This window comes from Micromys minutus (genome assembly GCF_963924665.1).
Source record: "Micromys minutus genome assembly, chromosome: 33".
NCBI lineage: Eukaryota > Metazoa > Chordata > Mammalia > Rodentia > Muridae > Micromys > Micromys minutus.
The window spans coordinates 2,585,967-2,612,132 of record NC_137968.1 but is presented as its reverse complement, the minus strand read 5'-3'; the positions used below and the strand labels follow the sequence as shown (position 1 = coordinate 2,612,132).

General features: G+C 46.1%; 3 protein-coding genes across 3 annotated transcripts in view; 2 read left to right on the top strand and 1 right to left on the bottom strand.

Moving 5' to 3' along the window:
- RGS22 (regulator of G protein signaling 22) overlaps positions 1-1,958 on the top strand; it is a gene marked incomplete at both ends in the record, with an annotated part of 138,470 nt that extends 136,512 nt beyond the window's left edge. Inside the window, one exon of the mRNA XM_080909406.1 lies at positions 1,431-1,958. Within this exon, the coding sequence (XP_080765532.1) occupies positions 1,431-1,958 (528 nt within the window). The remainder of the gene's footprint in view (positions 1-1,430) is intronic.
- Positions 1,447-10,431, top strand: COX6C (cytochrome c oxidase subunit 6C). Its single transcript, XM_080909387.1, has 4 exons — positions 1,447-1,526; positions 2,349-2,478; positions 3,888-4,016; positions 10,316-10,431. The coding sequence occupies exons 2-3, from the start codon at positions 2,362-2,364 to the stop codon at positions 3,999-4,001; spliced, it is 231 nt and encodes a 76-aa protein (XP_080765513.1). The 5' UTR covers positions 1,447-1,526; positions 2,349-2,361; the 3' UTR covers positions 4,002-4,016; positions 10,316-10,431.
- Positions 10,432-11,277: 846 nt separating this feature from the next.
- VPS13B (vacuolar protein sorting 13 homolog B) overlaps positions 11,278-26,166 on the bottom strand; it is a 425,975-nt gene continuing 411,086 nt past the window's right edge. Inside the window, exons 58-62 of the mRNA XM_080909429.1 lie at positions 24,150-24,320; positions 18,450-18,626; positions 16,507-16,609; positions 15,659-15,908; positions 11,278-12,503 (exon numbers count right to left, since the gene is read on the bottom strand). Coding sequence (XP_080765555.1) covers positions 12,258-12,503; positions 15,659-15,908; positions 16,507-16,609; positions 18,450-18,626; positions 24,150-24,320 — 947 coding nt within the window. The 3' untranslated portion in view covers positions 11,278-12,257. The remainder of the gene's footprint in view (positions 12,504-15,658; positions 15,909-16,506; positions 16,610-18,449; positions 18,627-24,149; positions 24,321-26,166) is intronic.

Genomic DNA, 26,166 nt, shown 5'->3' with positions numbered 1-26,166 from the left:
AGGTTGAACTCAAATTTACTAACAGGCTGTTACCTAGCACCAGTTTTCAGGTTACCCCACGCCCCCAACAAGACCTTCCACTAGTACCAGTTTCCAGGTTATTCCCCAACAAATCTACACTCTCAGGTGACAAGCCTGCCCCTGATACTTCACTTCCTAGCAACCACCAATCAGGAGGAAAACAGAAGTTAAGGTTATAGTTAGGCTCCCAGTACCAGCCAATTATGTTAAAGGCCATAATGGTCTCCTAGTCAGGTATATGCCAAGCTAGATAATCCACGTCTTGCCTCTATAAATGCTTACCTGAAACTGGGCTTTGGGCTCCCTCTCATTTTTCTGCATCGAAGATGGTGGTGTGGCCCAAGCTTAAGTTTGAATTGAGAGACCCTAATGCAATTGCATTGGAATTGGCTCCTTGGTGTGTAAGACCCAAATTGAGTCTTATCTATTTGAGGCTCCCATGAATGAGATGAGAGATCGGGGATCGATGCAAAAGCAAGAGGTTTATTAGGCCAGTGCACTGGGGTGGCCTACATCTAGAGGAGAGGCAATCCTGAAAGGCTGTTATAAGCATTTTTTATACTTTTTAGGGTACAGGTTACATCAGCAAGGTTACAGTTTAAACTGTAACTTATTGGCTAAGCGTATTGGCCTTTGAATCGATTGGCTAGTGAGCATATGACAGGCATTTGAACTCTGGGACCAGAGGGTCAGGTGACTATCTGTCAGTACATTCTGCAGTTTTTCAAGAACGTTCCTCCTTCCATGAACTGTGGGTGAAGAATGGAACTTGGCCTTGCCTTGATCTGAGGTGGTGGGTGTGAGACTGGCGAAAACCCCTAGGGTCTTTTAGGTGGTCTTTTTGGGGTTCATGAACATTTTTCTGGCACTGCAGAGCCCTACCTTCATTGTTAAGGACTAAAGGTGTGTACTAAGGGCGAATCAGTTTTTCTACTCAAGTCATACTGTAGTCTAGGGCGTGTCTGCATTCAGCTGGCCATATAGACCTAGGTCTTTGGATGTGATCCCATACCAGAGCCACCTTGTTACTGGATTAAAAATCCCTCTACATTGCATCAGTCCAATGTCCTCTCAGACTCTTTAGTGTCATATGAAATCTGCTTTCTCCCCCCCGCCCCCCGCATTTTGCTTCCTCTCCCGCAGAGATAGTATGGGTTCTAAAATTATACCTGTTAAACTATAAAATTGGCCTTTTCGAGCTTTGCCAAAACCAAGTGTTTATTGTGTCAAGGTAGCTGTAATAAAGATGGTTGTGCACGTGTTTTGGGCAAGTGTACGGTCTTGTAATTTATTGGAGAAACCTTTGTAGGTAGTTAGGACTAGTTTTCAAGGTCCCATTTAGAAGAAAAGCATAATTTATCTGGTATAGGCCAGCTGGATGCGCGTTTACACACTTTTGAACTCCTTAGGCCACCGTCGCCGGGGTTCGCCGTCGACTCCTGCGCATGCGCACTGCGGGACGGCTCTCCGTTTCCCCGAGAACCGAGAAGGACGTTGCTGTAGAGGTGAGAATGGTGGGGAGCGAGGAGACCCTGGGCTTCGCTAACTGCGGCTTTCGGCTTCTCGTGGGATGGCGCACTGGGATGTGTTGCGCGTCCCAGCCCAGCGGAGCCGCGGGCCGACCTTCCCCGTGGCCGCGCTTGTCCCCGCCGCGTCCTCCGGAGGCTGCGGGCCTGGCGGGCCTGGAGCTCGGGCGGCCCCGTTGTGTGCCCGCGGTCGGGGCCTTGGCGGAGCCCCGCGGAGCCTCAGGGCCTCGCTGCTGGCCGGCCGGGCCCGTTTCCCCCTTGTATTTCGCCGCGGCCAGGGTGACCTTGATTGAGTCGTTTGACCTGTGGGGCCTGGGGTTCCACCCGGAGAAGGGGTGCGACCTTGGAGGGGACGCAGGCGCCGAGGGACCCCGGTGGGAATCTGGAGGGTCCCCGACATGTCGCGCCTGATCCACCGGCCCTCGGGGCTCCTGCTGGGCCCCAGTCCCACAGTCTCGGTGACCTGAGTTCTCGCACAGGGCCTTTCTTAAGGGTAAATCCTGAATAGGCCACAGCTAGGTAGCATCTGCCTTTCCGTGGATGAGGGACACCTCTGTCGTAGTTTTTGCTCGTCGGTTGCTGGTGGTTCCGTTACCGCCTTACGCAGCTGCGGGCAGCGGATCTGCATAGGAGGAGCGGGGCAAAGATAAAGCTGCCTAAGTCACTGAAACCTTGCAGGAGTCAGTCTGTGGTTGTAGCTACTAAATTACGTTGTGCATGTAGATAGAGTTCATTCAATCACTTACCCCGTTCTAAGTTTTCTCTTTTTCTTCTTTTTCACTTTTTGTTCTACTTGCAAAGGACGTTGGCTACCATGAGTTCCGGTGCACTGTTGCCGAAACCACAGATGCGTGGTCTTCTGGCCAAGCGTCTGCGGGTTCATATTGTTGGCGCATTCGCTGTGGCCCTGGGAGTTGCTGCTGCCTATAAGGTATGTGTTCGTTTGTATGTGCTTTAGGTCACAAGCTGTTTAAAACATTTATTTTTTTAAACCTGGTTAAGAGCTTTTTAAGAGAGAAACTGCATCTTCAAAACATTTTCTTCTCTTACCTTCCATGGGCTTCAACATGACAGGAGCCCATGTAGTTGACCCCAAATTCGAATGAAGCTGTGTTTGCTGTAGCAAAGAGCCAGGCTGAGTGGTTTAACACAGACATTTGCTTTCTCACAGGGTTGTTTTGTTTTTGAGACAGGGTCTTACTATGTAACATATAACATAGACAAGGTTGTCATTTGGAGCTAAGTGGTTTGCCTGCATCTACCCCCTTGAATGCCGGGGTCAAAAGGTGTACACCACCATACTCCCAGTTTCTAAGATCTGAATCTTTTTTGCCTTCTTCCTCACATGGCTTTTTGTAACTGGATGAATTTCCTCCTGTAAAGCTAGGGCCCATGTCATTTTGAGCTTTTAAGACATTATCTCCAGATGTAATTGTATTATGACGTATGCTGCTAAAATGAGTAACTGCTTTTTCTATTCCCTGCATAATGCATCTGGAAAGAACAAACTCCTGCCTTCAACAGGCAGATAATACTCCTTTTGTGCATTGGGTGACCTCTGTGTACACTGTGAAGTGAATCACTGTTAGCCAAGTTTCCTCCAAAACCAGCCTCATAAAACTCTAGCTGTCTGAGCACCAGTTAGCCCTGTCACGTAGATACTATTACATATAGTGAGGGCTTCGGCGGACTTTAGAGAGTGGCACTGAGAAGCTTTCCTCTTGTTCTCCTGTTGGAAAAAATTGGGGGTTTGAATAGGAGGAGGAACAGTAAATTTACTGGCGCTTTCTGTATTATTCCATTAGCTAGCATGATTCTGGACATTTCTGTAGCCCCCCACCAGTGTGGATTAGTACTTGCAGTTGTGCTGTGTTATGTGCAGGATGAGTGAATTTGGGAAGATGCGCTACCTGGTGCTTTATGTTCCAGACATGGAGTGGATCAAATGCATCTATTGAATCTGCTTTAGGCTTCCTTAAAGTTCATATTCTGCTTAAGTTGAGCCAGGATATGTTAGCATTTGGACTGGCAATATTTAGGGTCTGCTAGAAAGAAGGCTGTTTATTTTGTGCTATCTTTAACTTCGCACTCATTCTGTCAAACACACGCACAAATGTGGATGCACAGTCCTCCAGAACAGGAGTAATCTGTCCCCAGGGAAGTAGGGAGCTTCTTGCTGTAGAGTTGCCACAAGATCTCCTTTCATGGTGTCACCCTTCCCTGTCTAGGAAATAGAGGGTTCATAAAGACTGAACATACGTAAGTTCTTAGTTATTTTATTTTTAGGTATTTCAAATAATCTGAAAAGTAAGTTCTGTAACGGGCTATTTTACCTTTTAGTTTGGCGTGGCTGAACCAAGAAAGAAGGCTTATGCAGATTTCTACAGGAATTATGATTCCATGAAGGACTTTGAAGAGATGAGGAAGGCTGGTATCTTTCAGAGTGCGAAGTGATTTCAGAATGCAAAGGTAATACAGTCACTTAAAGTTACGACTGAGAAATGTTTAGCTAGTGAAGTACAAATATCTTCATGACGTACAGTTCTTACAGAAGTGCTACTGTCTAGGAAAGAGACCCATGCTTGTCTTCAGATGGACAGTTAGTACTTTTTAAATTGGACCACATTATTTGCCTTGCTGTGGAACTGGTTCTTCCCCCTTTTCCTATTCTGTGGGAGTATTATACATGGAATGCATGTCAGAGAACAACTCCTGAGTTGCTTTTCTTTCCACCTGTTATATGGGTTCCAGGGAACAAACTTGGGTTGGCAGCTCTAGGCAGTGAGTGCTTTACCCGGTCTCGCTGGCCTGTCGGTCTGTGACTGGCTTACTTCAGTTAGTGCAGGCCTTCATGTGTCCTCAGTAATTCCTCCTTTGTTAAGGCTGAAAGTACTCCATTGTATGTTGTTTCTAGAAATTGAACGTGGAGTATTGTGCATACTTGGTAAGCATTCTACCATCGACTGCATCTTATCCTAGATACATACATACATACATACATACATACATACATACATACATGCATGCATATACATGTATATACCTGTGCGTATATGCTTGTATATGTGTTTTTGGTAGTGGGTTGGGATACTTTATGGTTGTTCCTACTTGAGCTTCCTAATGACTTGTAGTTTTGAGTGTTGCATGTACTAACTGGCCATTTTGTATATTTTTGGGTATATTGAGGATTGTCCCCCCTTCATATATATGTTTGTAGGGTGCGTGTTTGCACGCGTCTTTGCGTGTGTATGGGCATATGTGTGTGTGGCTATGTGGAGGTCCAGGGTCAGTATTGAGAGGACCTCTTTTAGTATTTTCTACATAGTGGAGGCAGGGTCTCCTGAGTCCACAGCCCTCTGAGGAGGCTGGTCTGGCTCACCAGGTTACTCTTGGACTTGCAGGTGAGCCACCAAATCTATCCAGCATTGATATAGGTTCTGGGGACCCAAACTCTGGATTTTAATGTTACTTTTGTGCTTTAACCGCTTGGCCAGTTCTCTATCCTGGAGATTCTTTTATTCAACTCTGCTTACTATTTTTAAATTTTACTTTAGATGAGTTGTTCCCTATTCCTGTTTTCATCAAACAGGCTCATATCCCAGAATCCTTGTCAAATCCAGTATCTTAAAACTTTCTCTTTGAGTCTTTCTTTCTTGCTGCTGCTGAGGACCATGTATACAGAGTATATGCTTTAAATGAGCTGTACTCTCTGGTCAGTGGTTTTCAACCTGTGGCTCAGGACCCTTTGGGGGTTTCATATCAGAAATCTTACATTCCAGAAACTTACATTCCAATTCATAACAGTAGCCAAATTATAGTTAAGTAGCAATGGAATAATCTTATGGTTGGAAGTCATTACAGCATGAGGAACTGCATTAAAGGACCATAGCCTTAGAAGGTTGAGAACCAGTGCTCTAAGTCCTCTCTCCATTTTAAGATTATTTTTATTTATGGTGTAGTTGCAAGATCTAGCTTCATTCGTGAGTATACAGATAATTTGTTGTCCCAAAAATATCCTTTTATTTTTATTTTTTAAACTTTTAATTAGATATTTTCTTTTAAAAAATACTTTTTTTTAGAAAAAAGATTTATGTACATGAGTGCACTGTAGCTATCTTCAGACACCAGAAGATCTCATTACAGATGGTTGTGAGCCACCATGGGGTTGTGGGATTTGAACTCCCGACCTCTGGAAGAGTAGTCAGTGCTGTAACCATTGAGCCATTTCTTCAGCCCCTGGATGTTTTCTTTACTTATATTTCAAATGTTATCCCCTTTCCCCTCTGGAAAGCCCCTATCCCATTACCCCTCCCCCTGCCTCTATGAGAGTGCTCCCCAACTCACCCACCCACTCCCTCCCACCTCCCCACCCTGGCATTCCTCTACACTGGGGCATCGCACCTTCACAGGACCAAGGGCCTCTTCTCTGGATACCCGACACTTAGAGGCCGGCAGACATGAGTGTGAGACCAGCTTGGTCTAAATAGCAAGTTCCAAGATAAGCAGGGCTATAAATAATGTATATGGCTGCTTTGTCTGCATGTATGTTACTTGCGTGCCTGCTGCCTGAAGAGGCCAGAAGTAGGTGTCAGATCATTACAGAGGCTTGTGAGCAGTCATGGGTGCCGGGAACTGAATTTTGTACCCTCTTAACTGCTGGGCCATCTCTCTGGCCCCTAGTTTGTTTGCTTGCTTGTTTTCTTCCCCTTCCTTCCCTCCCTCCCTCCCTCCTTCCCTCCCTCCCTCCTTCAAGTCATGAAAAAGATCAGATTTTTTTTCTGCATCGAGATGGTTGTGTAATTTTTTTTATATTCCTGTCTATGGAATATCACAGCTACTAATTTTTATGTTTAGAATCACCCTTGCATTCTAGAAGTTAGACACTTAGGCTTCATGTGTAATTATTTCTTTCAGTGGATACTTGATTTGTTTTGTTAGTATTGAGGGGTTTTTGCCTTTCTCTTTGGACATGAATTCTTGTGTTTGTCTAGCTTAGGTATCAGGACAGTGCTGTGGGGGTTTTTCCCTCATCAGACTGTTTTGGAAGAATTTGAGAAGGATTGGTGTTATTTAAATTTTGATAAAATTATTCTGGTCCTCTGTGTAGTTTTCGATTCCTCTTTCATTTTAATAATTTAATAACTGCTTTCTGGAGTGTCTGTTGCTGCTTTATTCCATGCTGGTAAATCTAGTCTAAGTACAAATTCACTTTTTGAACTTGCGATTTTAACTAAAGTTTTGAAAATATTCTTGACATTTACCAGGATTTGTACCAAGATTTGTTTCATTACTTTGCTAATCTTTAATCCTTTTCTTCCTTTTTATGGTTTCACTAGATCCTCTTTAATTTCCATAAGCTGTATGCTATTAGGTTGTGCATTGGAGTTTTTAACTTTTCCTTGTGACTTCTCTCAATGCTCTATTGGTTCTAGAGTTTTAAATCATTGCATACTGGGTTTCCTAATGTAATGTGATGAGAAGATGCTTCCTAAGCCTCCCAGGATCTGTCCAGGCTTATTTCACTCCGTGGTATGTCTCAGAGAATTGTAGGTTGTTACTAAGATGCTGATGTATGAATTACACCCCATCCGTTTCTCCTGCTGTGCAGTGCTGAGTGGAGTAAGTCCTGCTGCTGCTGAGCTTTCTCCATTTCTTTCTACTTCATATATTTGGGTCTCTGATGTGTGGCGTGAATACTTTTCTTTTCTTGCCCTGTTGCTTCTTGCAGGTTTTTTTTTTTTTTTAACCTTAAAGCTGATTTTGTCTGATATCAGCGTATCCACTTAGTTACTACTTGTGGATCATCTTTTTCTATCTTCATACTTTCTAAGACCTTAAGTGTACTTTGATTGGGGAATTTAATTTATGTTCATGTAAGTTAGTTATTAGTATGGAAAGACATTATTTACCTTTTTTCCTACGTGGTGTGTTTATGGCTTTTTTCCCTTCTGTTGTGTAAAAATTGATATTTACGAGGATGTGCATCCATATGCCTGTAATGAAGGTCAATTCTGTTATTTCCTTTATGAATTAGTATTTTCTTTGTGACTGTGGGACATAGATTAGCTGTGACAATCTGCTGTAAACCTAACAATAGAAATTACATCACAAACGTTACCTTATATAATGCCTTTGCTTTGTTACTGAAGCCATAAATTGTGTTTTTATACAGTTTAGTTTCTCAATGCCTTTGTTTTCAAAGGATTTTTAAATTAAAATCCAGTTAAAAACCAAAATTACAATATCAGAGATAAAGCATTTTATGTCTTTGTGTAGCTTGAAGTTAATGTCTGGGGCCCTTTTCATTTTAGTGTGGAGAACTCTTGGGTCATTCTTCAAGTGCAGGTCTTCTGGCAGTGATTTTCAGACTTTGTTTAGCAAGAAATTTCTCCGTTCTTTCTTGAGGACCATTTTGGTAGACACAGTACTGATTTGACAGAACTTTCTTTATAAGCCATTCTGCCTTTGAACTCAGCGTTCTCTTCCTACCCCCCCTCCTTAGTGGTGGAGTCAGCCTACAGCTGATGGAACCTCATGGCCTCTGGCAGTCTGGCTTCGTCCTGTGAAGTCTGCTGATGACCTTACTGTGGGTCCCTGTGCATGAAGAGCTGCTTGGATGGTTTCAGTTTCTTCAGGGTTTTCTGTTTGCCTTTGGTTTTGACAACTTGAAGACAGTATTGGTGTAGTCTCTAGGCTTATTCTAGTTGCAGTTTCTTTCTTCAAATTTCTTCCTGTTTTCTCTTGTGATCGTAATGGATCTGTGGGTCCACTTGGTATTTTATAAGCTGCACCGTTTTTTGCGCTCATGTTCGACTTCTGTACCAGGAAGGATTTCAGATGTGTCCTCAGGGTTTGCTGGCTGTGTCTTTGGCCAGGTTGAGTGTGCTTTTGGAACTTTAGTGATTCTCTCAACTACAATCCAATTAATGTATTGTTTTTCTAAATTTTTTATTTAACTTCATTTTTTTTTTTTTTTTTTTTTTTTTTTTTTTTGCTCATTGAACATATTTAAGACAGTTACTTTTAAGGATTTTCAAGAAAAACCAAAGTCCAGAGTGTGTGTGTGTGTGTGTGTGGTTTGTTTGTGGATATCCATTTTGGTATTTGAAACGGGCTATGCTTTCCTGTTGATTTGCCTTGTGACCTTTTTGTTGAAGTTTCTGCATTTAGAATAAACCAGTCTCTCCCATTGTTTCTAGGCAGGCTTGACAGGAGACCTTCCTCAGCCAGCACTGTAGCCCAGAAACTCAGCTCCTGTGTCTGCCTGTGTGGGCTTTGATTCCAGCCTACCCGCGTATACAGCTACTCTGAAACTTTCCTTCACTTTTGAGTTTTATTCTTGGTAACCTCTTCTAGTATATTCCTCTGCCCCAACTTTCTGCCCTGTGGCTGCCTGGAGGCCACAGCGTCCACCATTGCTTTCCCTTGTTTCCACCCTGAGTCAAGGACTAGCACTTTGCTATCAGCAAGTCACACTGTTTATACTGCAGACGGGGAGGGACCACAAGACGGGTGATTGGGTGACACCGCAAACGTAGGCAGTGCTGCTGTATGGGTCTCTCCTGGTTGGTGTTGTGTGGGTGCTGGGGGTGCTGCTCTCACATGGTTACTCAGTAAGAAGTTCGGGGTGAGGCTGGAATGGCTGGAGTCTGTGGGTGTGCTGTCATGCTGACATACACAATTATCCAGTTATTTAGAATTATCTATTGCTAGACTGACATTTGGAAACATTACTCTGATAAAGTGACTTTCTCGAAAATGCACATTTTAAAGACAATGCTTCCAGCCCACTAAACCAGAAAAGCCAGCACCGTTAATGCTGTCAACCTTTTTGAATCACATGTTTGTACTTAGTTTCATTCGAGCTTAACAGATGGGCAGAAGGCCATCTAAATAAAAATTCCTTCCATTACTTTGGATCTGAGTTTGATGTGATAAGGATAATATATACTGTTCTTTAATGGGTACTTCAACTCTGCTAAAATATGTTTCTCTTCCAAGATCTGAGGTGGGGGAAAGGCCTGTTTTACTTTTCTATTATAGATGTTTTTCAAGATAATTTTTACCTAATAGAAGGTTTGATTCTACAATGTTGTATCTCTAATTATCCAGAACGTAGAGACACTGAGACCACAGTAACTCATAAAAGAAAGCATTTAATGAGTGCGTGCTTACATTTTCAGAGACTTAGTCTATTATCAGCATGGTACCATGGCAGACATGATGCTGGAGGAGAAAGAGACACAGACAGAGAGACAGAGACAGACACCAGGGATGTGACTTAGGCTTCTGAAACCCCAAAGCCCACCTCCCAGTGACACTTCCTCCAAGAAGGCCACACCTTCTAATCTCTCTCATGAGACTTTTGGGGCTGTTCTTAATGCACACACCCGTGGTTGTTTGAATACGTATGCAGAGTATTGCTAATTTATCATTATAGTAAATTATACTTGCTTTTGCATTGGTTGGAAAATTGCTAATCTGTGTCATACCCTGTCCTGTAGTCCTTTAGCTGATCCCAAGGTGCAAGTGTTATTGAAAGCTAAGAATGTAAAGAACAACATGTAGATGGAACAAGAACACTATAGAAAGAAAAGCAAGAAGAGGAAGCTACAGCCTGCCTGGAATGGAGGCCAGGAAGGGTGGCTAGGGACCGCCACTGGGCAGTTAGAACTGAGTGAAGTTGGACATCAAAAGTAGCACTAGACTTTATGGATGGTGGCAGTAAAGACTGTTCATTAATGTGCCCACTGCCTTTCTCTCCATAGAAGCCTTTGGATGGCGTTCCATGGAAGTTGATTGCTGACCTGCATTCCTGAACTGTGAAACATGAATACATGGGCTAAGGAATAGTTTCTCTCAATAAACAATAGTTATATGGACAGTAAGTCTTTGCTTGGTTATTATTTGAAATTCCGGGCCTTTAAGTCTGATACCTTGTTCTTACAGCTCTAGATGAATATTATAAAGACAACCGCAGTTATCTGGCTATGGTGCTTTGGAATCCCTGTGAGCATCTGTACTTCTGGTCTTAGAGTTCCAGTCCTATCAGTAAACAGTCTGCAGGAGGCAGAGGTGGGTGTGTTGCTGGGAACCTTTTGAGTTGGAGGCCAGCAGAGTGAGTTCCAGGGCAGCCTGAACACATGGTGAGATGCCAACCTTTTATTTTTGGCTGTGAGCGTAGCGTCTAATGGCTGAGCTATCATTCCAGCTCAGGAGATGCGTTGATTAAAGAAAGTCTGTCCTTGGTATTGCCAGTCCTTGGTATTGCTGCTGTTACCAGAAAGACAAGTTAATTGATTTGCTATTAGAAAAATTACCGTTATTAATGAGCCAAGAATATGCATAATGAATGGGAATATGTGTCTGATCCAGAAACTCACTTAGCAGTGTTGAGGAATGTCTGACAGTCTGATAGTGATTTGATTCTTCACAAGTACTTTTAGAACCTTCCTATTATTTAGATTTTGTTGTAACCAAAGTTATTTTATGCAAACTTAGTTTTTTCCCTTGTGGTGACAGAAGCGTGAAGGACAGGGCTGTGGCAGAAGTTCAAGGACCACTGTATCCAAGTGTGATCAGGAGTTGTTCTTATTTAACTTGTGTAAGACAGACTCAGTGAGTGAGATGTTCAAACGGTTATCAATGAAAACCTGCAAAGTACCCACGGTCAGTAGTTCAGGAATACCTTTTATTATTTATATAATAATTTCTAATGAACGATATGTAAAATTACCATAGGCCATTACTAGAATCAGTACATATTTACATAGTTAAAAATAATTATTCTTGAGATGGATAAAAATATTCCTTTTCTAAATGTATAACAGACCAATTGCAGAGATGATCTTCATATCTGGTTTGAATTGTCACCAAGGACTTGTTTTCCAAGACGGTGCTGTAGTAGGGAAGTGCCCAGCAGACTGAGGGCCGTTGTTGGTCGGTGGTGCTTACTGTCACATTTCAGTTGAAGGAACAGACTGTCGGTAGGCCTGTGCACGAATGCCACTGGTGGGTAATGAGACCATGAGACTCACATTGTAGAGAGCTGGTGACTCCAGGTCTTGCATCAAAGCCCTCCTTGGACGTTAGATCCTACCGAGCAGACACTAGGGGTATCTCCTTGTTCACACACCAACTCAGCAGAGAACTGTCTGGACTGGAGTTTTTAACTCATCACCAAACAAACTTAAAACCAGTATGTTCTGTTTTTGTTGGTAGACACAAAATGTTATTTTTTAGCTTAGTAAACACAAGCTTTCCACATATACCTGAGCAGTTAAGTGTCTTACACAGACTTTGAGGGGAATATACATTGTTTTTACTAAAAGAATGAGACTGTAGTTAAGTGTAATTCAAGAGAAACAGCAAAGTTCTAAGTGTTACAGAGGTGGTGGGGTTTTATTTCTTGGTCTGTTTTCCAGGGCCTGTCCACGTTTTACCATAGAGCAGATCATTAATAGACTTAAGTTCCAGAGAAAGCTTCTGCGGGTGGCGTATAGAAAAGGGTCTCTGTGTATGGTGAGAACACAACATTTACAGGGTTTCCTGATCATTTGTTCTCCCATCTGGAATTTTTGTTTCTTTGGGAAGAAGATGTAAGTCCCTCCAAACTGAGTATGCCTGTAATTGAAGTGTTGGCTCTGTGTCCATGTTGAGTGTTAGAACTCTGTCGCACAGCAATGATCAAACACGTAGCTTAAAGGGGACTCAGGCAAAGCCTTTCCTCAGGGCTTTATTCTTTACCATAGTAAACTTACTAATGAACACCTGAGCAAAATGTGGGTCAACCACATAATGGTATGTTTTAACTGTGGCAGGAGGGGGCTCCACGGCCACCACAGAGCACGTCTGCATAGAAGAGCAGCTGGGGGCCAGGTGACAGGATGTCTTCGCGATATAGTCCACGAGCCTGTTGAACTGTTGCTCTGACAGTCTCTCCCGGGCGCCATCAATCTGGGTTCCAAAAACAAAGGTTCCTTAGTGAGTTGCCATCAAAATTACATTCCTGGGTCTACTTGTCCACTGTCTCCTAGGTCATCTAGCAAAGGCCATTCTGTCTAAGTCACACGTGTGCGATGAGTGATACCAGTGCACGGATAGCACACACAGGCAGATCCCATGACACCATCAGGACAACCTCCTCCGAGTAAAGCGTTTCATTGTGCATAAAATTCCCATGTTTAAAGTCAACGATTTGATACTATTAACACATTTGCCCTTGCCTTCTACCAGGCAGCCTGAGAACAAAGGAGGGAATACCTCCTCCTCTGACATGTAGTCAGCATGCAACTCAGCATCCTAAAATAAAAAGTTGCCCTGGTTCCCTGAACCTCAGCATCTGACAGAAGGCAGAGAGGAGTATATCGTGCAAAGCAGTGGCTTTGGGCAGAACATTTTTGAAAAACAAAACTGCCACCTTCCTGAATTGTAACATTTTTGTTTTTATAAATGCTCGGATTTAAAGCCAAAAAAAAAAGAAAAACTGGGCAGAGGACAGGGAAATTTTTATGGCAAGGGGAGGATGCAAACTACATTTATAGTTCATAAAAGTCTGGCTCATCTTCAGTGGAACAAGGACTGGAGCTAGATATACTTCCTAAGTTCTTAAGGAGACTATCTGAGGAAGACCCATCAAAGGCACTTAGGACCATAAATTCTCCCCACCCTGAAGCCCACAGCTATCTACTGTGCAGATCAAGCCCAGTAGAGAATTTGCAGTTGGGCAATGGTTTGCAGAATTTAGTAGCCACTGACTCTGTGTGTGTGTGTATGTTAACTACTAAATACTGAGAAGGCCATCCTGGAAGAATTATAAACGTTTTCACAGGGGTGTTTTAGTTCTCAGGGTTGTAATGTAAAGAATTTAAACAGTGCTCAGACAAAATGAAGCTAAAAGTAGAAAGTTGTGAACGGCTACAGAAAAGAGTGAAGGTCCGGCCAGAGGAGTGAGTACAGTGAGGGTCTTGGAGTTTTCAGCTTGAGAAAGAAAAGGAAACCCTCTAAGACACAACAGATGAAAGCTGTGCACACCAGGCAAAGGCCAGAGTGCTGATGATATCATTGATGGGGCCAGGATTCAGCTGGAGAGCTTTGAATACACAAAAAGGCCTAATTGCTCCTCCTGAACAGCAGCACAGGAAAGCCTGTGTTGTGAAAGGAACCTGGCCAAGGAATAAATTGACCTCCTGACTCATTTTGAGCCTCTCATAGGGATTTTAATAATGTGCCAGGCATATTAAGCAATTATCCCTAAAAAATGACTGCATTTAACCAAGAAAAGCAATACTGGTTCTTTAGTCTAAAACCTGCCGTATTTGAATATACTCAATGGTGTCATTTACAAATTAGCTCCTTCCAGAATTCCAAGGAGTTCTGTTTCTAGCCTCTAAGGTGAAAGGACATGTTCTAGGGCCTGAAATTCTGCTCTGGGCTTTCACAGCAGAAACCTTCCTGACCAGGCTTTGGATCTGGGTTGCCTTAAGGTTCTGATTTGAGCAAAGTGGAGAAAACTCTCCTGAGGACACACTGCGTCACAGCCCTCGGGGGTCTCTGAAAAACGGCCCCAGCTTCAGCTTTCTCCTGGGGGTGGCTGAGGAGGGAGTGGGTGTGGGTTGACAGTGGGAACACAGTGGAGCAGGACAGAGTGCAGCTTGATGCCTTGGAGACCTACTCTGCACAAGACAGAGGCATGTGCTTGTGTGATGGCACTGAGTATCCGCCTCTGTAACAGCCATTCCCTCTTCCCTGCACAGCAGCAGGTTTGGATGCTTCCATCTCTTCTCAGCCTGCTGAGTTCATAGCCTCAACCTTCAGCTTCTACAGACTGGCATTATAAAAACAACAGGCCACAGTCAGTTCCCCGGCTACCCTCAAGTAGAAATGCGAACGAGGATTAGAACTAGACACCAGTAAAAGATCAATGAATCTCATAGCTGGAGGTCTCAAGTGTCTGTGCCAACTAAGGGGAAAGAAACCTGGTCACAGATATTTCTTAGGGCTTGGAGGTCTCTAGGACTAAGAGCTTGAAGACAATGCCACTGTCCTTTGCCAAATCCTGGAGCCAGATGACTGCTGCTTCATTGTCAACTGAATCAGGAGATTTCTGGCAGGGCTAATGAAGTCAGCCTGGACATCTGACCCCTGTTTATTCCCAGAAAGTCGTCAGCCGAAAGCAGCAGTGTAGTACTGTGCCAAATCCCAGCTTAAAGCCTGACTGATTGTGGTCCAAGAAACAAGAGATCTCAGGAGATGTTGTGGTTGGCTGCTTTCCATCTGCTCAGATAATTCTACCCAAGCAGTGTGAGGGAGACGGGATCCCATATCAGGAGAAATATCATGAAAGGAATTGGGCAGATCCTGTGGGGGTGGGTAGGGGTAGTTTTGCAATCTTGGTTGTCACTGTTCAATTCTCAGTAAGGACTACCTCCATCTCCTGGAAAAACAATGTTCAAGAATCTTTGCAGTCAGTCCTTGGGGTGTGTGATACAGGCCATCACCAGTGGGTGCATCTGCTTATTGTAGGGTGGACTGACTGGGAGACCAGGGCTGCTCTGGGCAGGGCTCACTTCTACCTTGTGAGTATCCATTCTGTGTAGGAGCCACTAGCTAGCACATCTACAGGGCTGTCCCCCAAACCTAAGCTGTCCTTGGGTCAGGGTCATGTGTCACCCACTGTGGGAAAAGGAAAACAGTTGCTGAATGTGAAGCAGGAAAGAGTATCACTGAAGTTTACTACTTGGGTTGGACTAGGAGCGGAAGGGGAACACCAGCAAAGCCCCACCTCTGGTTTGTCTGCCTGCAAGCATTCAGCCTCCTTTCTTTGCACTGACTCTCTCCTTAAAGTCTACTGTGCTGCCATATTACTCCAGTTCCTCAACCCCATGACAAATGAATCACGTTTCACACAGAAGCTCTTAGCCTGAGGCTGGGAGTTCCTCTGACCATCTTGGGTTCAAAAGGGTGGGACCTTTCTAGTCCCTTCTAGTCTACCTCGTCTCCTTCACAGTGTTTCCTGTCTCTCCTGGTCTCTAGATGTCTAAGCACCAGTGGTGAGGCTCCATTTCAGCTTCCTAAAAGCTGGCCCAGTCACCCTGCTTTGGGAACTGTACCTCCACATCACAGGCTACTCTTGGCTGCTTGAGCTGTACAGTGAGCAGGTTGCTCTGCCTGGTGTCCTGTGCACAGTCGATCTCTGTGATGGGGAAGGCCTGCTGCTGTGTGTCCTCACTGATACTAACGACAAAGAGCACTTCTGATGTCAGCAGCAAGCACCCTTCGTGCTCCTGGCCCGAGCCCCTCACCAGAACCACATCCAGGGCCATGTGGACTTCTGGTCTACCCAAAGACTGAAGCATTTTCCTGTTTAAAAGGAAGAATTTGAGGTCAAGAGCAAGACAGTCACAACAGCTTTCACTGTTTATCAATGATTGGCCTACGCCCCCTCTCTTCCCACAAACAAAACCAAAATAACAGCCATTCCTTAAGGGCAAAGTAGACTGTTAACTTTAGCTTAATTACAGTATTTCTATATTTGCTATAGCTGCCTAAAAAAATATTGCCAATTTTCATGTTGATTCTTGCTTCTGGAGAGGAGATAGCCAGTGCTTCATTAGGCTGTTTTCTTTCCATGAGAAATGACACCCCAGTTAGAACTCTGGTTCCATGGGGCTCTTGGTCCTTGTTAAACAGTGTGTATCCTTAGGACCAAGCAGAGGACATGGTTTTGTTTGGTGTCCCTGTGTTGCCCAAGCTGGCCTTGAACTGGCGGTTCTACCACAACCAGCCCACAGTTTTCTATCCAGCTTTAACCTGGAAAGAGCAGCCTTTCCCTGCAGTTCCACTGTCACAAACAGCTGTTCCTTTGGTCTCCCCTGGACACGTCCGTTAGCATGACATCGAGCCAGGCTCTACCCACTAACAGTGTATACACAAACTGAGCAAGTGGCTCAGGGTTTACCAGACATATTTGGCGTGGCTGTTTGGAGCCTGGTCAGCATGTAGATGTGTTGGCTGGCACCGTGGTTTGGGAAGCCGAGAAAGTCCAGCTCCATGTAAAATACCTGTGGTGAGAAGCAAAGGTGGACTTACTCTACTGCAGCCACGCTGTCTTCCAGCTGCCATAGGCAACACAGACTCAAACTCGGCAGCCATTACGTCAGCTGTGCCGAACGTGCCTTAGACAGACTTAACACAGCAGCGGTTCTGAACCTGGGGGTCACACCAGCCTTTCACAGACATCGCCTAAGGCCACTGGAAAATGCATATACTTACGACTCATAACAGTAGCAAACTTACAGTTATAAAGTAGCGACGAGAATAAATTTATGGTTGGGGTCTGTATTGAGGGAGGAACTGTATTGAGGGGTCCCAGCATTAAGGTTGAGAACCACTGAGTCAGAGGAAGCAATGCTCCTGAGAGAACTGGTCATAAACAGTTCACTACTATAAACAGTACATGTCACTTAAAACTTAGGTGTTTGAAAAGTATTACTTGACTTTGCTGTTTAATACAATACTTCTATATCTGAGTGGCTAAAAAAACAAAACAGAAAACCAGCTACATATAAAGCACACGGTTTGCCTAGATATAGTATTTAAATTTAAATGACTTAATCCAGCTGTTAAACAAGATTCTGTATACATTTACGAGTGCTCTTGGGACCTCTAGTTTATTCCTTGCTTTCTCTGGTGCCAGTACCGAATGAGGGCGCCCAGCAGCAGCCACATAAGCCTCCAAAGAGACTCTCCAGAACCAAAGATGGTACAGCATGTGTGCTTTCTGAGGGCTTGTAAATGTTTATAAACGAGGCATAGTCATTAGGCTAAGAGTTAGTGGTTTGTAAAACCTTCAGTGTGGTCATAAAAGTTTTACAAGAGTGATGGAAACCAAAAAGGCCATGTGAAGCTCTGCTGAGATTCTCTTACATAAGGCTGAGTTCCTAAGCCTGGGAAACATGGGAAGAGACCATGTCAAAACCCAGGCAACTTAGGAAGTAGAGTTTTTACTCCAAGTTTGTAGCAAAAAGAACACTTTTTGTCAGTAAGTAAGAGAGTTGAACCTTCCCACCTCTGAGCTGCAGCAGTTTGTACTGTCAGTTTCCCTGTGACTGAACCTGCCACCCACAGGTGGACGGCGTGACCAGAGCATGGCTGTCGGTGTGATCTAAGGGGGCCCTGGATATGTGCCCTGCCAGATGCAGAGAATGTGCTTCTGACAAGTGGGTGGCCTCTCCTGTGGTCTGAAACGCCAGCTAGCTTGCCTGTTGCCTGGACACCATCGTGTTTTAAGTAGAAAGGCAATTCTAATCAGATGCTCACTGTAATGTACTCTGCCGGAGTGCGGAAAGCAAGCAGGGGAGGGGCTTCCCTTCACACCGTCACTTACACACAGTACATGCAACAAGCCCCAGGTCTCCCAGCATCTGCTTGGGAAAGGGATTTGAGCTGCACACTAGGTGCCTTCACTCCCATTGGCCAGGAGACTCAGAACCGGAAAATGCAGCTGATCCCAAAGATCAGCGTGCATGCCTTCTCCTTTCTCCACAGGCAACAGGAACAGATGTCTTTCTGACTTAGAACAGTTTGTCTGCCCCAATTTATCATAGAAAAAGTAACCATCCTTTTCTCTCTTGCCATAAAAAATGATACTTTTTAATTAAAATCTATGAAATGCACGGTTAGAAAATGGCACAGAATATCTGAACTGACTCATGGATGTTGCTGATAGCAGTCATACTCTGTGAGTACACGCTGGGACACAGGAAAGTGAGTACAGTTTATTCACTGTAGGTCTCGCCTCATGCCCCTGTGAAAGGCTGGTAGACTGAGGACTGAGGAGGAATGCACTTCACTGAGTCGGCCTGATTGGTTTTGTTTGGTTTTTTCCTTAAACCTACTCACCGTAGCCAGTCTGTGACACAAGTTCTGCAGCTCCGCCAATGGGTTTGGTGAATACTCCCATGATTCCTTTCCCCACGCCTGAGATGACACCTTTGGCCTTATGTCCTGCTGAAGCCTGGGTCTCAGATGTTTTCTGGAAGTTCTGCATTGGCTGATCAACTATACCAGCAATTGCACCTGAAATAACAAAAGCTTTCATGAGGACAGAGCTTCAAGACTCTTGGGCAAACCTCAGTCTGGAGCTCAGTTTACCTTAGGATGAAAATGACTCTCTGCCCCCATTAATCTAAGTACACTGAGGGACATTTACACTAGATGTTTCCTCATAAAAACAATGCTCAGATTTTGTTTGGTTCACTAGCTAGGACCGAGAAGCTCGTGACTATTCTGGAGTGTCACCCATGTGCCTTTCTGCAGAAAGAAGGGCAGTTTCGGGAGAAAGGACTGTCTCGGGAGCCTGCATACCCTAATAAAGCTGAGTGTGTGGGGTGTGGAGAAGGCGCCTGTGGAGGTCAGGTGTGTTCCTCTAGTGCCTCCTGCCTTCGTTCCTTGAGACGGGGAGTCCACAGACTCTGAAGCTTATGGTTCTGGCCAGGCTGGTCGGCCAATGAGCACCCGCGATCTATCACTTGTCTCCCCATGGGCTGTTGCGTTAGGGTTAGTAGTTACTCCTGGGATCCTGGGGATTTCAGCTGAGGTCCTCAGGATTCCACAGCAGGCACTCCTAGTCACTGACCTGGTTCTTGTCTCCAGACTTAAAACAATTATTTTCTAATAATTCAACATTATCACTGTTAATATTCAATAGAGCAGTTGTTGACAGATTATTTTTGTTGTGGCTAGCCTATCAAGTGCTTGTGAGCACTGTACAAAGGCCTCCACCCATGTGAGGTCATTTAATCTTCATAATCCTATGAGTAAGGCCAAGAGACAGAGGTTAAGGGGTTTTCTCAAGGTTGCACGATTGAGTGTCTGGGCCTTGATTTGAGTCCAAGGAGTTTAAGTTATTTGCCTACCCGGTTTATCAAACAGGTTCCTTGCCAACAGTGAAAAGTGCATTTCTCACTTTGATGCTTTACCACTGCAGCTCCCCATCTCTAGCTGAGCTGAAGGCAGGCAGTCACAGATGAAAGCATCTCTCTGCCACAGTTCTCAAAGGCCCTCTAACTTCAGGGGTCAGTGATAAAGTCAGGCAGTGGGTTCCTTAACTCAGCAGAGACTGAGCAATTCCTGACAGCTCCTCGTTTCCAGCCGGAGCCTGGCAGGAACAATGTAGAGCCCTCGGTAGAGATTTTAGTGCACGTCAAATCCCATTACTCCAAATGCCACCAATTCTACGTCTCTTGGGTAAAAGGAGATTTCCTGGTTTTGGTTAATGACCTGCTAATTTCAAGCAATACTCCACTGAGCAAAATACACTGAAACAAAAGACTAGCCTAGTTCCTTCAGGTCATATCCAAGGGGACTGTTCTTCCCAGGTGACATTTAAGTTTATGAATCGACAGATTAAGAATCTGCCAGAGGTGACAGCCTGAAGAAATGATGGACTGAGGCTATGGCTCCAGCTGGCCCAGCTTGTCCAGGCTCCTAAGAACACAGTGTCACTTCCAGCAGCCTAGGCAACTACTGTGTCAATGGCTGAGAGCGACCACGGCCCACGGCAATGGTGGGGGTGTGGATGGGGACAGCACAATGAGGACCTGGGACTTGGTGGCTTGTTTTCATGCTGGTTTGTAAAGATTCTCTTTCTTCTTTTATGTTTTGAGATTTGTCTGTTTTATGTATATGAGTACACTGTCACTGTCTTCAGACACACCAGAAGAGGGCATCAGATCTCATCACAGATGGTTGTGAGCCACCATGTGGTTGCTGGGATTTGAACTCAGGACCTCTGGAAGAGCAGTCAGAGCTCTAACCACTGAGCCACCTCTCCAGCCCTTGTAGAGTGTTTCTAAGTCACTACAGAGGCAAGGACGGCTTTGACTTCCTGGTCCGTATGTCTCCACCTAAGAGCTAGGAGAAATGATGGGAAGTACAGTGAATTGTTGCCAATGTTTCTGGTGGAAACGCCCTTTTCCAAGTGTGGCTTTTATTATAGATATTGACTTGGGCTGGGTGTAGGTGTCTGCCTCCTGTAGATCTTCCCCCATTTCCCTATCATGTGCCAGACCTAACCTACACGGGAATGTGCCCTTTGTAGATGAAAATGTGCACATGGGGAGCTCACCCAGGGAGACTCCCTCGCTCTCTGTTTTCCTGTGTCCACTGTGTCCATTGCAGTGGCTTTGGTAGACACACTACTGGGACAGCCAGAAACGTGGGACCCAGACTCACTCAGACAAGCGTGTTCTGTCCTGCCGGCTAGGGAAGGGGTCCTCGGGTCACTTGCCTCCAGTGCAGCCCCCCTCAGAGACTCCTGCTTTGTGCTGATGACATGGAGAACGGAGGCTCTGAAGAGTCTGCAAATCTGGCTGGAGGGAGGCGGCTTCTCGGGGCTTTAGGAGGCCACGTCCCACACGGGGGAATTAATACTGCCATATTCTCTGCTCTAGGGCTTTAGGTAGTGGGAACCGATCTTGAGATTTCTGCTGGCAACAGGCCTGCGGAGCAGGTGAGCACACGGGGTGCGTGGAGGGGACAGCACGTGAGGACGGGCGCCCACTGTGACCTGAGGAAACAAGGAACTGCTGAGTGCTTCCTTCTCTTCTGGCTTGTCCTGGGATGGAGGACACTTACTAATCTATTTTGGTGGCAGCTTATCCCACAGTGCAGTGCTGTTGTTTACAGCAGTGGGTAGGTCTAAGCTACCCACCATGCTGCTGGGGTATGTACAAGTGAGACCTGCACAGTACCTGGGGCCAGCTTTTCTTGCCAGAGCAGATAATCAAACCAGGAAGCAGCTAAGCTCGCATCTGTCAATCTGCAAACTGCTGGTGGCAGGTCTGATGTCCAGGGCGTCCTCTTGTGCTCTCTGAGCTATTACAGCTGCTGTACTGGGATTCTGAGAGCGTCAGCCCTTCCCTTCCCCCTGGTGTGCAACACAGAGGTGGGACGAAGTCCAACTGGATTGGTGCAGCTGGGCAGCAGGGCCTTGAAGACCAGGGCTTGGGGACCGCGGCAGAACTGGACACGGAGGTGGCCAGCTTTTCTCCGCTAGGCTCTAAGGGCACAGGAGCACCTGTGGCCGGCTGGGGACGTGAGGTGGGTTTGGCAAAGCCAGTACCTATTCTACACGCCCCACAGTGTCCAAACACTCTCTGCAAAAGCCCTGGTGGCCTCACGGACTTGGAGCCACATGGCCTGAAGTAGCTACAGAAGTCTTTGGGCTTTCACAAGCTTCATAACACCCGTGTCTCCAACAGGAGAAAAGGGGGTGCAGTTAGGGGAAATGCATTTCTCCTGCCCTTGGAACTGTTGTGTGCTCTCCTGTCCTGATTGTTCCGAGGTGGGGTGCCTCGAGAGAAGGTGGAATAAAGGGCCAGGTTCCTGCTGAGAGCCACGTACACTGGCCGCCAAGACTGCCAACGTGGAGTATGGTGAAGGAGGCAAAAGACCCGAGTCAACGTGGAGACGCAACAGGGAGAAAGTCTCATTTCGGTCAGAGTGCTGTCTAAAGAAAAGTCTCTTCTGTAGGCTTCTGGTATCATCTGTCAACCTCGGCGAGGCACTGAGTTACATGTGGCATTGAAATGGTGACATTGAGACTTGTTTGTCTTCCTCCTGGCACACATCTGATTCTCTGGGACAAGGCCCTGTAGGACAGCTTGTGTATTCTGTGACACAGACGGGCTCTGGAAGGAAAGGAAGTCACTTCACCCGAACTAGAGCCACTCACTGTAAACTCTGAGAAATGGTGGCAGCCCTGGAGGGAGTGGGCATTGGTCTGGGTTGGAGCTCCTGGGGCCCCGATGGCCAGTATCAGGGCACCTGGGAGTATGGCAGGAAGGGTGTTAAAGCATCCTCAGAACTCACAGCCTTCTGGAAATTACCAGAGCTACACAGCATATGAGCCTATTGCCGTCCTCAGCCTCGTGGAGGTTAGTAAGACACCATGAGAGCTTTCTGCCTGAGAAAGTGAGACAGTCAGTGGCCAGAGCTTTTTCTTGTGGGAAGAGAATGGAATCTTGGGGCCTAAAGGGAGTCAGGACCAGGACAGAAACAGCCTGCGTCAGTCAGTGCAGATCTCTTGGACAGGTTAAGCAAGCACTCATTCCCAAAGCAAAGGCCATTTAAGGCAACAATTCTTAGCTTAAAACAATCCAAAGTCCCCAAATAGCAAGCGTGTGACCCCACGATAACTTTATTGTCACTCCCTCTGGACAAAGTAACTTCACTGGACAAAACTTCCCCAAGAACATGCCTGTGGTTGCTCAAATGCTACTGAGTCATGATAATGTTTACAGTCCCTTTGATAATGTTTGCAGAACACCAATTCCTTTCAACTCCGTGTGTGCCCTGTGGCCCCTACCTGCTCATTGTTTCTAACAACTGAATTATCAGTCCTGTTTCTAAACAGATCCAGGATGAAAGAAGTTAAACACTCACCGAAGGTCACAAAGAAAAGGCTTAGATAACCTAACCTGGAGTCCAGGGCCCTACCCACTGCCACACCGTCCTCCCCAGAGGAGTCCATGGCCTCTGGACTGCAGACTCAGGCAAGGGGACCGTGGTTACCCAGTGGTCATCACAGATCACTGGCTTCCCATTCTCCACATGTTATCGAACGACACACCCCGCACCACAGACTGTTATTGCTTAACTAACCAGGTAAGTCAACCTGCACTGTGGCACTGACTGTGTCCTCCTCAGCCTCAGCTGCTGTGCTGCCGGTGAGGGGCTGCGTGAAAGCAGGACAGGGAGGAGGAAGCTTTCCAGGCTCACCTCGTCCATACTGGGCCCTACACCTCCATGGCCACACTGCACACCCCTCAGATGCATGAGAGGCAGCGGGCCAAGCTCTACGGTTTAAATTCCTTCGCAAGCAAATACACAAAAAACTCTGAAGTTTTATAGATTTTCAAGCACTTGACCCTTTGATATCCCCACAGCAATCTTCACCTCTAACTGTACCATCAGGCTTTGAGATGGGCTGATCTGAAATAAGTAAGTCCGAGGGGGAAGCTGGCTCCTGACCACAGTTTACATACATAGCATGTGCACAAGCAGCCCTGGTCAGGGGAAGCAGATGCTTTGCCAAGGCTGCTGGTCACTCACTTCTAAAAGTGCTTAGGGGTGTCCTGTGCGATTGTCCTTTGCTTTAGAGACTGTATTCCAAACCCATGGTAAGTAGCAAGCACAAGACTGTCTGGTAATCTCCTCCCCAGGCAGTCCCGAGATAGCCCTGTTAAGGAGCACCACAACGCTGTAGAACTGGTCCTGGACTAGTACTCCTCAGATGCCCTGGTGCTCCCCAGATGCCCTGATGCTCCTCAGATGCCCTGGTGCTCCCCAGATGCCCTGGTGCTCCCCAGATGCCCTGGTGCTCCCCAGATGCCCTGGTGCTCCCCAGATGCCCTGGTGCTCCCCAGATGCCCTGGTGCTCCCCAGATGCCCTGATGCTCCCCAGATGCCCTGGTGCTCCCCAGACACCACAGCAAGGGTCTGATCCTTCACAGCCACTCCCAAGAGAAGGCCATGTGGTCACTGCTGGTGGAGCTTCCAAAGCTGAGTGCAGACAGACAGGAGTGACAAGTCCCTTACCGAGCAGGCTGATGCCCAGCCTGGACAGGCCCTGTCGCAGTCCTTCACCCAGGCTCTCAGGGAGCTGCCGCCGCCACTCTTCCTGCCGGTTGTAGTGCTCCTCGTCCAGTGAGAGCCGGTCCATATTTCGGGCCAGGCTGGTGGCCAAGTTGGTGACGGACGTCAAGGTACCTGAGGGCACAGAGCACGGGTGGGTTTCCTTGTCGCAGGGTGGGGGGCTCCAGGTTTGTAGGGCGGGATGAGGACACACTGAGTGTCAGCAGTCTTCCCTTCCCGGGCATTTGAGCACAGCAGTGCTGGCTCTGCAGCGGGGCAGAGGAACAGCCTTATGTGCCTGAGACTTTACACCGTCCAGTCATTTCTCAAGACTTGGGGAAAGTTCTTTTGAGGTCCTCTCTGGATCCAGTTTTAAGAGGTTAGGGTTACTACTACTGACTACATCCCTAGCCTACCTGCATTTCTGCGCTTGTTACAGGTTATGTTTAAAGTTACATTCCTTACTTCCAGGTAGATTTTCAAGAATTGTTTCCATTTTTGGACTAAAATTGTCTTTTTTTTGTGAATTCAGTCTTCCCTCTCCCTCCTCTGGTTTTGTACATAAGCTTCCATCAGCCTTGAACTTGTGATCTTCCTCATCATACATGGAAACACCTGGCCATGACTTCAGTCTGAATAGAGGGAGAAACTAAACTCTCTCACTTGGCCTTCTGAGGAAAAAACTATTTGCTACAGAAGATTTATGTAGTTTTGGTAATCAGGACGTTGACTGACAGGAAAGCCAACAAAGGGTCCCAGACAATGATTCTGTTTGGTTTCCTAAGAAAGACACCCACATGCCTCAACAGTCCCAACCAGTCCAGCAAGTGCATATGGGTCTCAGTAGCTAAACCAGGGGACAACAACAGAGAAGAAATCAGATGCCACTTCTGAAGCTGCCACTGTTACCTGTAGTTTGACCACACAGTCACAAAGACACACCCAAACATATGAACATACACACACACATACACAGAGACACACAGACAGACACAGAGACACAAACACAGACACACACAGACACACACACAGACACACACACAGACAGACACACAGACAAAGACAAATACAGACACACACAGACAGACAGACACACACACAGACATAACACACATAGACAGACACACACAGACACACAGACAGACACACACACAGACACACAGACAGACACACACAGACAGACAGACAGACACACACACACACACACACAACTCCTCAGATTTTGCTAAAATGGGAGAACAAATGTAAAATGCAGTCAGGATGCTAACTAAGCCGAGCTTCAGTTTAGCAGGTGTTTGTTGTCCTGTTGTGAACTAGAAACAACAGACCTCAGAGGTCCCACCAGGCACACATCTGTGAGATTCCAGTCCGCTCCAGGCCTCCCGAGATCTGGGGCTGGGAGGCTCCCTTTCATTGTCCATGGGATTTGTTTTTATTGCTCTGGCTGCTCTCTTGCCAACCCCCCACCAGGAGCCCCATCCTCTCTATGGACCATGGAGTCTCAGATTTCAAGCCTAAGTCTTCTTTTGAGGCCTTCTAGAGACTTCCGTAACCTGCCCCTCATAACAGAGTTATGGTATTGTCTACAGTAAAATGCCTTTTATGGGCAAGAAGGCCTTTGCCCTGTTTTCTCTGCCTCCCGCTGAGAAGAAAAGGGGCTCAGATGGCCCTTGTTAGTTCCCCAGCCACTGCCAACCTGACCAAAATATCAAGCAAACACTGGAAGAAATGAAAACATTCTCCTGGTGGGAAGCAGTTTCGCCTTCACGGCTGATGACCTTCTCGACCACAAGATGGCACTGTGGATGTAGGGAGTGGGAGGGAAGCTGGTCAAGTCAGCTTCGCCCGCTGCAGTCAGGACGGCTGACTGCATTTCAGAACTAGGATGAGACAACCGCTGAACAAGTCCTGATGCTTAGCAGAAGTCACGGACACCTTCAATATTTCTATATTTATTGTATAGAGTAACAGTCGAGTCAGC